The sequence below is a fragment of the Amblyomma mixtum genome, chromosome 8, assembly GCF_055824585.1.
Source record: "Amblyomma mixtum isolate Tamu chromosome 8, ASM5582458v1, whole genome shotgun sequence".
In the NCBI taxonomy this organism is placed as follows: domain Eukaryota; kingdom Metazoa; phylum Arthropoda; class Arachnida; order Ixodida; family Ixodidae; genus Amblyomma; species Amblyomma mixtum.
The window spans coordinates 132,961,395-132,972,159 of record NC_143019.1 but is presented as its reverse complement, the minus strand read 5'-3'; the positions used below and the strand labels follow the sequence as shown (position 1 = coordinate 132,972,159).

The following is a 10,765-nucleotide window of genomic DNA, read 5'->3' as shown; positions in this document are numbered from 1 at the left end:
GCTTTTCATATTTGCCTTTTTGACTTTAATTTGCCATGGAACCCTGTAATAACATAAATAAACCCTGGTTATATGAAAGTAAAGCGCGGTTTTGTTGTCCATGTTTAAACAACCTTTCGGCTTAAATTGAAACACAAACTGCATACACAGCTTTATGGCACCATGAAGCAGTTCTGGCATTCATAAATTAAACTGCAGGGCCAAATGGTGTCAGTAGTACTGGTGATCTGGTATGTGTACGGCAGATCTTAATCCAGGCAGCAATGACAGTCTGCTCAACCATTTCAGTTGCTTTCGTTTCTTTCCACATGTTTTAGATATTCGAGAACCCTGTATTACAGAACTGTAAACACTTAATTGTCCTTCCCAGTAAAGAGTATGTTCGTCAGTTAACTTTCCGTCCTATCACTGCTAATGTTTCATTGTATGATTAGCTGAAACGACACGCTTTACGCGATTTATTGAGAAAATTATCAGCTTTCCAAGACAGCGACAGTTAACAGGAGAAATCGCCTACCAGAGCCTTTCAGGCAAATTCACGCGAAAATCAGGGAGATTATACAAGCGAATTTAGTGCCCTTAGAAGCAATATCCCTACCAGAAGATGTTTCTAACTTAATCTTGCGGCTGAAGCGAAAAAAAAAATCGCAAAATTAGTCGTTCTCTGCGGGCGCGCATTTCACCACGGCCTGTTATTGCCCCTGGCAAGATGGCCGCCGGTCGGTCTGGCTGGCTTCACCTGTTTCTGCATGCATGCATAGGGGGCCTCCACTCCAGAAGTTTTAATATAACCTCCTTGGTTCTCACACCCTTCGAGGGAGTGGCATACAGCGAGAGACATTTCCACTAAAATGAAGAGCACGTCGCCTACAAGAACGGAGGTACTGGCTGGTTCATGAGTTTTAACGTCACAAAATGACTCTGCATAACAGGAACGCCAGAACTGAGTTGTGCCTGTGTGTCCTTGCGCGTTATGTTTCTTCAACCCGAATGGCAGGCTGCCTGTGAGCAAGGCGTTGAATAATGAATTTCCATAGAGGTAGGTGTGTATTTGCAAGCTCTGTGAGCTTCACGGGACAGTAATGTCTAGAGAAAAACCACACTTTTAATGAGAAAGCAACTTTTACCTTGTTTGGTGGGATGTTCTTCGTATGTTGTGCCATGTGCGTTAAAGAGAGACCACGCACCTTATGAAGTTTGAACTTCTCGAAGGCAACGGACAGTAGTCGTTACTAGGTCGGCATATCTTTATTTCGCTAATTTGCTAATTAATAAATATAATCTAGGATAGCTTCGGTTGATGCGTTTAGATACACTTCATTATAAAATTTTACCCCACGTTCAAGAACATCCTTTTCATTTCTGTAATATGGAGAAAATACCACCGTGCTTCCTAAAGACAGTGAGACGTAATTAATTTTATGTAATCATTCTCTTCCGATGTCACGAGCTCTAAGGAGCTAAACCCGATTGGTTTAGTTTGGTTTATTGGAGTTTAACGTCCCAAAGCAACTCAGGCTATGAGGGACGCCGTAGTGAAGGGCTCCGGAAATTTCGACTGAATAAATCGTACCAGGTACGCCGCTAATAAACGCACTACTGCTCAGAGCGACGGTTCCACTATAGGCTGCAAATTTTCTTTGTTATAATAATGGTGCTGAAAAGAATGTGCTCCCAAGTCGTCCCCATTTTATAGCATGGCACAGGAAGTCCAGGAGAAAGCATTATTTAGAGCACTGCAGTGAATTGGGAAAGAAATGTGGGGATGGTCGTTGCACTAGGTGGCAGTCCCTATTCGTGAACGTCATTGGCCGCCGCCGTTGCCCGTGCTCTCTGGATCAGGGCCCGCTGGGCCTTCAGGTCGCAGCTCGATAGGGCCGCCTCCCAGCCCTCCTTATCTAGATGACTTATAACGGCTCTATGTGTATTGTACTGGCAGGCCCACACTATGTGTTATAATAAGGGAGTAATTACTCAGAAGTACTTGAAGCTGGGCTTGTTGGTGCATATTCGTGAAAGACATGAGAGCACAAAACGGGGACACGGACGAGAAAGGGAACAGGACGAGCGCTGCACTTTCAACACGATTTATTCAGGGAAAAATGTTTAAATAGCCTTTGCCCTTATCCATGCTCTTGATCGCAGACAATCACCTCTCACAGATGCGCATCAAGAAACAGCATTTCACTGTGGCGAAGAACAACTGACGTGTCACTAATGCAACTATCACCTCGCTTCTTGATATAGAAGGCTTCCACAAGCTCACGTTCTGTCCTATCTCGGCTTTTCAATACCACTTTGCAATCAGATAGTCGAGGCTTGCAGGCTACACTCTTCTTTTTTGAGTAGCCTTGGCAGTGGTCTGGGAGATTTCCTCTCTTGTTTAATGAATTCTTGTGTTCAAGCAGGCGCTCATTAAGACAACGTCCCGTTTGTGCAACGTACACCTTGCCGCATGTAAGCGGGAACTCGTAGACTACTGCTTTCTTGCAGCCAACATGTGGCATTCGGTGTCTGATGGTGCACTCTTGTACTTTTTTTCTTCCAATACATGAACACAATCCGGCGAGTTTTCGCGGCGCTGAAAATACCACATCGACGCCATACTTATTGGCCACCTTCTTGAGGTTATGAGAAGGCAAAATTGACAGGTAAAATTAATAATAGTCATAATACTCACATTAGTCACTGGACACGTGGCTATAACAAAGAAATTTCATACTGGTCATGCAGCAGAATTAGATATCTAGAGGCCTCTAAAATAATTGAAGCGGCAGAAACACGAAGGTAGCACGAAATATTATTGTAAAGATTTGAATATACAAAGGTAAAATCAATACTCAATGATATTAATTCATTCAGCAGAAAAAGCGTAACTAATCATTTGTTCACTTCAGTTTGTGAGAAGGTGCGTCATATACGGAAATACGGAGGTCATGTTTGGTACTGAACTACTTTTTATTTAGATTTCCTCTTCCATGAATAAAAAGCTTACTAGACGTGCATTCATGTGCACTGAAAATTGTGCACTTTATGTATTTCATGCTCTTGTAATAGAGATAAACTTGGAGAATCTAACAGCACATTACATATGACGCAGACAAACTTTTCCTCAATCATAAATAGCCCTTTGATGTTAGTGGCAAAAGCATCAGCCCTAACGAGGCAACAATATTTCAGGTGACTTCAATAAACATAGTTTTATGTAGCACCTTAGAATTCGCGAAAACATATAATGTTGAAAACTAGTTCAACTACCGGCGGTAGTTTACTAGAAAGTTAAAGTATGCGGGAATTCAGTGACATATCGTGGTCAGAAATGATCCCTAAGTTTTGACAACACTCACATGTTCAATATTTTCTCCGCTAAGCGTGACGTCGCCAGGCAATGTATCGTTTTTGCTTTTGCAATGAAGCAGTAGAACTTCTGTTTCGGTTGTGTCGATTCTGAGACTGTTTACGATGGACCACACGTGAACTTTATGTAGGACAGAAATGGAAGCTGTCAATAATTTTGAGCCATCATCCGAAGAGAACAGTAACGTGATGTCACCACCGTATATCATGTGCTTGGTGTCCTGGTCAACGCGAAAGATGTCATTAACATCCATGTTAAATGAGAAGCGGCAAGCGTACTCCCTGTGGCACTCCAATTCCGATCTTTACCTGAGAAGGAATACTGAGGGCTGTGCTGCGAATTGCATATTAGAAGTTATCTTCATCTCTAGGACTTCGTGATAAATGCAGTCAAACGTGTGAGAAAAATCTTGTAACTCTAAAAGGTAAAAAAGCGTTCTTCAATATTCGCGAGGATATATTCTTTTTTCTAGCAGGCAGCTGACTGCACAATTTTTTACGGAATGCGTACTCACAGTGAGCTAAGTGTTCATTATTTTCAAGTAACAGTGAAAGGCGCTTAAAGAGAAGTTTTTCGAGGCCTTTTCAAAGGTCTGCAAAAATTGCTATCGGTCTGCAGCTTGTTATTATCTTCTGTCATCACATTTGAAAAAGGCATTAACTTTTGCTAGTTGCATCTCATACGAAAAAGCTGAGGCATTGAGGAATAAGCTGTGCATATATATACCAGGTGTTTCATCGAACACTTTCAAAAATATTCAAGGATAGGTTTTTTGGGGTGAAATTGTGGCTTTAGCGGCATAGAATTAGCAGTGTTGGCGGACACCAGGAAACCGGTGAATCGTCTTAAGTTAACTAACTGTGAATAATTACCTTTTTACCTATTAGTATCCCTAATTATTCCATAATCTATAATTATCCACTACATAATATCCATATCAATTTTTCTAATATCAAAAACGGGATTACCCTTGGCGCTGTATCTCGACAAAGTTTGGCTTTTTCGGCTAGTTACGTGCACTGAAGGGGTTGCTTTGCCTGCATGCTTTCGAAAGCGCATGTTTTTTCGCACGATGCATCCAAAGTTTGTCGAACAACAGCGGCGACAGTAATCGCTTTTTCGTCATTCTAAAAACTGCTACGGGTCTTACTAACGACCGGCTACAAATATCTGATTACAACTAGGCACCTAACTGTACTAGTTAGAAAGTTAATTATTAAAAATTAGTTATCCAGCTTAGTACTTAATTATATTCATCGATTTTCTTGTGTCCGCCAACACTAGCAATACTGTGTCGCAAAAGCCATATCTTTATCCCAAAAAACCAGTTTTTGAAATTTTCGAAAGTGTTCACTCAGACACCCACATCTACCAGCTAGGAGGAGGAAGAGAAACAACTTTATTTAAGAAAAGAAGAATGCGTACTCAAAGGTAGGCTCCTTCTGGGCCAAGAGTCCGTGGGCGTGGGCTTCAAGGCGAACTCTGTCCACTAGCAACGTTTGGCCAGCTGGTTGGGCAGCTCGCAGAGCACTATTTGTGCATGTTGTCTTATTGCAACGTTTGGGGCGTTACAGTGTGGTGAACATTGCGGATGCAATTTCCCAGCGTCCAAAGGCACCGCCACAGCCTCTAGAGCCACTCCAAAGCAACTGCTATGCCGAACGGCGGCCACTGCCCTTCACTATGCAAGACAGGGGTGAGCCCCGCTCAGCGCAACACGACCGTTTAAACCCAGCTGCCGAAAGGCCTCCATCTTCCCAACAATAGCGGGAGCCGCGGCTCTTAGCTGACACAGCGAGCAAGGGTGTTAACGACTGGTTTAACCATTGGCAATGGGTGAGTCGATACAGCCTGCGGAACTCTGCCGCTCAACTGGCGAATGTGGCTTTCTTCCCAACAACCACGGCCCTGACCTGGTTTTCACTGAACTCAACCAGTGTTTCGGCGACTCCTTCGCATGCAAGAAGCGCGCCGAGGAAACGCTAGCTTATAGGACCCAACTACCTGGTGAAACACGCATTACCCACACCGAGGGCATCCTTGCGAGACCATCAACGCTCGCATGTAAGAGAAAAATAAGGTCGGTCATATCATTTGCACTGAAGATGATTTCTAGAATTTCCTCATCGCCAAAGACGACCTGGCGATCTTCTCCGACCTCATATGTCACATTCGCAGATTTTAAGCTCTGAAGAGACGCGGCCTAGCAGAAAAGTTTGGGTGGCTGGCGAATCTGTCTACCGTAGCCACCGTCGACGATAACCTTTACTTGGACATTCGCTCAACTACGCGGCAGATCTTCCGTGGAGAACTTGAGAACTTCTACGACTGAATCTCCATGCGGAGCATGCATCACCCGTGTTCTCTGAACCCTATGTTTTCCAACAGCCGCCTCCACACTGCCCGAGCTTCCCTTCGTCAATGCAGCCCACGTTGCCGCTTCAGCCGACTGCCCACGGTCGCGTTTCGATCGCCCTGTTTCGTCCTGCCTTTCGATTCATGCTATGACAATCGACCACAAGCTCCCCCGTGTTTCCAGACAACTGGTCTGGCTGGCTGATCAGCGCGACAATGTATGCATTTGTTCTACGCGTTCTGACATCTCCGAACCCTTTCAGGACCAATGTTTTTTTCGCCCCGCTCCCATTGCCACCGGTGTGGCATCCCGAGACATACTTCACGATACTGCCAAGTCGCCCACCGTAACGATACAGACCACCCTTGGTTCCTGCCGCATCCAGTAATCGCCACTTCGACACCCCTTGGCACTGGCCGCCTCCTTCGCACGACTCTTTCCACGCTGAAGGCATCCGATTCCACTCCCCGGCCTCAGACCGAAGTTCTATCCTACCCCCGTCTCCAGTGCGCACCGTTCACCGCCCCCACGGCGGTGGAGACCATCGTCCACTATAGATAATATTACTTTACTTATGTTCACTGGGTTGCATTTTACATCATCAATTTCTGTCTGATGAAATCTTTGTTTTTGTTTGCTGATATACTTAATGCAGTAGTCAAGAAATTGTTTTTGTATTATTACAGTTCAAACAATTCATTTTCCTTTTATTTCTACAGAGAGATTAGAGGTAACCTAAGACGGTGTGTATCTTCCTTTATTTGTATTGATGTGTTATGCTTGGGTCTGCGTGTGATGTATAATTATATGTACACATGTGCTGCCTCTGCTGCCCGGGGGGCATAGCCCAGTCAGGCCCCATCCGGGCTTTTTGCTATTGCCTCCTGAGCCAATTTGTATTAAATTGTGACAAATAAAAAAATAAAGAAGAAAGAAAGAAAGAATAATATCCACGGTGTGCTGAATTGGTTTCATTGCAGGTTAGACGCGTTTCGCCTACTGCTATTGCTCAGTTCAGAAATTAAGCATGTTAGTTTGGATCCATTGGTTTCATTCAGTAATTTCCTGAATGCCCGTGTTTATATGTTCACAGGCACTCATGTTTATAGCAAAGCCTAATAGGTTTTTTAAAAATTAATCAAAGAAATCAGGCAGTGGTGCTTCACTAACTCGAACACTATTATTGGCAGTCTTCACAGGTGCCTAGGAACTGGACGAATGATTATGTAGAAAATTCAGCTGCGTCCAGCTTCGGCTATTACCTTCACACAATTTGCACAAGTCAGCGTAAAAATCTGTTTTAGCCCGGCGCAGTTGGTTCGTAATTCGACTGCAGAAACATTTGAACTCTTGCCAGTAATTAGGATCTTGTGACTTGAAAAACTTATTATAGAGCCTACTCTTAGCTTTTGTTTCAATGAGTAGATTCTTCATAACCCAAGGCTTCCGTATCTTGTAAGTTGGCATTCGTTTCAGACGAAATCAAAGTCTCTGTGATAGGAAGACGTACGCGAGAAACGTTCACACGAGATATCGGGACCTATCGTATAATAAATCTGCGTCCAATCTATATCTCCCAGTTTTTCACGGAAACTGCATAGCCCACTTTCTGTGATTACCTGTATTACAGTGCCAGTGGTTGCTGATTGCTGACATTAACGATTTATACTTAAAAACATGGCCGTGGGATCGCTCAAACGTAAGGCCATTTCTCAAAATTTTCTGAATTTTTGACAATCAGAATTTTCTGTTCTCCTTAAGGGCAGAAATTAGCTAATTTATCTTTGCCCGTTTTTTTTTAAATGAGGAGTAATTAAAGATTTACTGACAATCATGCTGACTGGCTACAACCATGTACTAGTTCAATCGTCATAGAGCACATTGTTATTTAATGTTTCGCATAACTTGGCCGCAGCAGCCTGCAGATGAAGCGCAGTGCATTGAGCACCCATTGCCGTTAACATGCAGCAGTATTTTACGTACTCATTTCAGTCACTAACTACTGTAAGGGGAGGAAAATAGTCTGTTGCAGACTGAAGAAAAAAGATCCCTGGTTTCTGCCTGTGGGTGTTTTCTTTCGCAGCATCATTTTTCAGTTTGTATTCTGCAATTATTTTATGTAAATATTATTGTCAACACGACGGTCTTCTTCGAGATAAGTTCAATATTCCTTCCTGGCGTAAGAACCGAGTCTTGGTTTTCAGGTCCACCGCACAATGTAGCTGACTCGGACGTGTTGGAGCTATTTGGTGAGTATCCGCTGTGCATTAATCGTTCCGACCGTTCTAACCATTAAAAAGTTCTTTTTGGACTTCTACAATAGTGACAAAAAAGCTCCTCCAATTTTCAATCCTAAAAAAGAGCGGAATGATGATAATGCACCGTAGCTTTATTCCCATAAACAATCTCGGCCAGCATCAAACACCTTGTGCCACCACACCTCCAGCTGAGAAATGTTTTGGCGGTAGAAAACGATAGTCTTGGGGGAGAAAAAATCGTGGGCGCCTTCAATAGATCTGGCTCATTTAAGTAGAAATTCCTATCAACCAGTCTTTTTAGGGAATGCAAGATGTGAAACATTATTCACCCATGTTCTTTGCCCAAGTCTGTGCATGATTTCCATGGCCCCCTCAATCCCCACGTGGCTCCGCATTCTTGTTAAGCATGAGTACACCGTAGGTAGGTATTGTTCAAAGCTAGCTCCACTTGCTTCAGTGCCTCCTGCGCACGTACTAATTGCAGGTAGCACGCACCTGCAGCAATGGTTCTGCCCGCTGGTAGCAGCTCGTAGTGTACCACTACGCGACTTGACCACCGCATTTTGTGGTGGAGACAAGCAGTGTCGAGACCATTTGGAAGTGCCTTTGTTCCGTGTTGCTTTCTGACAGTGTGTAGCATGCCGGCTTGCTTAAATTGAACACCGTGCTTACGTGATGAGGTGAAGTCGTTTTTTGATCCGAAACCTGGAATCATGCTGAGCGCTATCAGAGTGCGTCGTTGCTATCATCCTCTGTTGCCAATTTCAGGGCCTCGTCATTCAGCACCTGTTCTGTATACTATGAGGTGTATAAAAACTGGGTAAATCAGTACAAACATATTTGCCTATAAGCATAAGTTAACCTCATCGTTTCAAGACGCAATCTATGCTGTTCTCAGATGTGAAGGGGTTCCACCTCGTTACATTTAACGTCAAGGAAAATCGAACTTTGCTGTTTAATTGGCAGCATCCCAGCTGCGGCTCAATTCGTTGAGTCATGAATCTTTTTGGTTTTCGTAGCTATAACTTAATCCGGAAGGACGGTGTTTCTCAACTGAATTTTCAATATTGCTTATCAGAACAAAATTTAGTATCAGGCTTTACTGATCTAAAATCATTTACGTTGCAGGTGACATCGCCACACTAAAAAAAGTATCGGAATTGGTGAATGACATAACCGTTACGGACATCCCAAGTCTCCACGAGGTCACCTGGTATATGCGAGGATAATCACATGGTGTCATCACTCCTCAGCTTTCAGGCAGACTGGCCTTCCTGCTGAACGTCTTGTTCAATAATATTTCTTATGTTAAGCTTGCACATTGTATTGCGAGATATATGGTATATCCCTTTTGTTCCTCAATTCCTGTGGTTTTCATTTCGTGAGGGCATTATGCCTCACTGAGTTTTCAACAGCACCATGGTTTCTCCATACAGACAGACATCATCATTGTCATTTGAAACCTTGGTGACTGCAGTACAACAAGCAGGAAGGCAGCGAAAGGGCCTTCAAACGAAACTCATTATTCGGGCTGACTTGCACCCGCAAAGGAATAAAGGACTCGCCGGCGGCGTAGCGTCAAGCCTGCTCGGCAGTTGTCGAACAGAATGCCCACAGCTCTTGGTTGTGCTGAAGTTAAAGCTGATAGCGAACTTTCGAGATAAAGCTTGGAAAGTTACTAGAACATTCTGGAACAGCGTAGAATCGGCTCCGCCTGGATGCGATCAACCGGCATAAATCTAGTCGCGTCTTGCATCACAGAACAAAGGGATAAAGCCGCGTGTTGGCGCCATAATCTCGAAAAAATAAGATGAAGAGAAACAAATAAAACTGAACGTGCACAATAAAAACCTTTAGTGGAAACACAATCTTCCTTAGCGCACATAATAGGGCTTTAGACGAAAGCCATGGACAATTTTTGGTCGTACGCACCGTCATAGGGATGCAGCAATACCCTCAGGGACATCATAATCCAGTTCACCTAGCCGACGAAGAACCTTGTATGCGCCGAATTAGCGGTGCACAAATTTTTCACTCTGTTTGCGGCCGCGAATGAGCGTCGAAAACCACACTCAGTCTCCTGGCTTGTATTCCACGTTGCATCTTCGTAGGTTGTAGCGTCTGACGTCGGTCCGTTGTCTACATTCAGCCCGTAGTCGTGCAAGTCTTCAGGCTTCTGCTGCACGCTGAGGGTAAGCCGCGACGTCTACATTATCTTCTTCGATAATGTTGAGCAGCATGCCGCGTAGCGTGGTCGTGTCCACCCTGCGATGGACGAGCCAAATGGGCCTCGTCTGAGTGGTCTCCTGAATGTGGTGTTGTAAGCGACGACGATTTGAGGCAAGATGACGTCCCATGTCTAGTGCTCGGCACTCACATGCATGGCAAGCCTGTAAGCGACGGTTTTGTTCAGGCGCTCCATCAGTCCGTTGTTCTGCGGATGGTAAGTAGCTGTCCTCCGATGGCTTGTGTGGCTGTACCGCAGGATGGTTTGCGTCATGTTCGCCATAAACGCAGTTCCTCTGTCCGTCATAAGCACATGGGAGCGCCTTGTTGCGGAAGAAAGCACTCAACAAAATATCTGGCTACTTCGATACGGCTTTTCGCTCGGCGCAGCCGGGTCAGGCACTCGGTCGCCATGATGATCGACTTTTTTCCAGTCGTCGACTTCGGAAAAGGGCCAAGCAAGTCCATGCCGATCTGCTGTAAGGGCTTGACCGGTGTTCATTAGGGTTCAGAAATTCTGCTGATAAAGTGGGAGGGGTCATACGACGCTGACAATCTCGGCGGGTT

At 44.5% G+C, this 10,765-nt stretch overlaps 1 protein-coding gene across 1 annotated transcript in view; it reads left to right on the top strand.

Annotated features, from left to right (window-relative positions):
• Positions 1–9,289, top strand: part of LOC149334514 (thiopurine S-methyltransferase-like) — a 69,666-nt gene extending 60,377 nt beyond the window's left edge. The window contains exons 8-9 of the mRNA XM_089556257.1: positions 7,919–7,963; positions 9,101–9,289. Of these exons, the coding sequence (XP_089412383.1) occupies positions 7,919–7,963; positions 9,101–9,201 (146 nt within the window). The 3' untranslated portion in view covers positions 9,202–9,289. The remainder of the gene's footprint in view (positions 1–7,918; positions 7,964–9,100) is intronic.
• Positions 9,290–10,765: the final 1,476 nt, after the last annotated feature.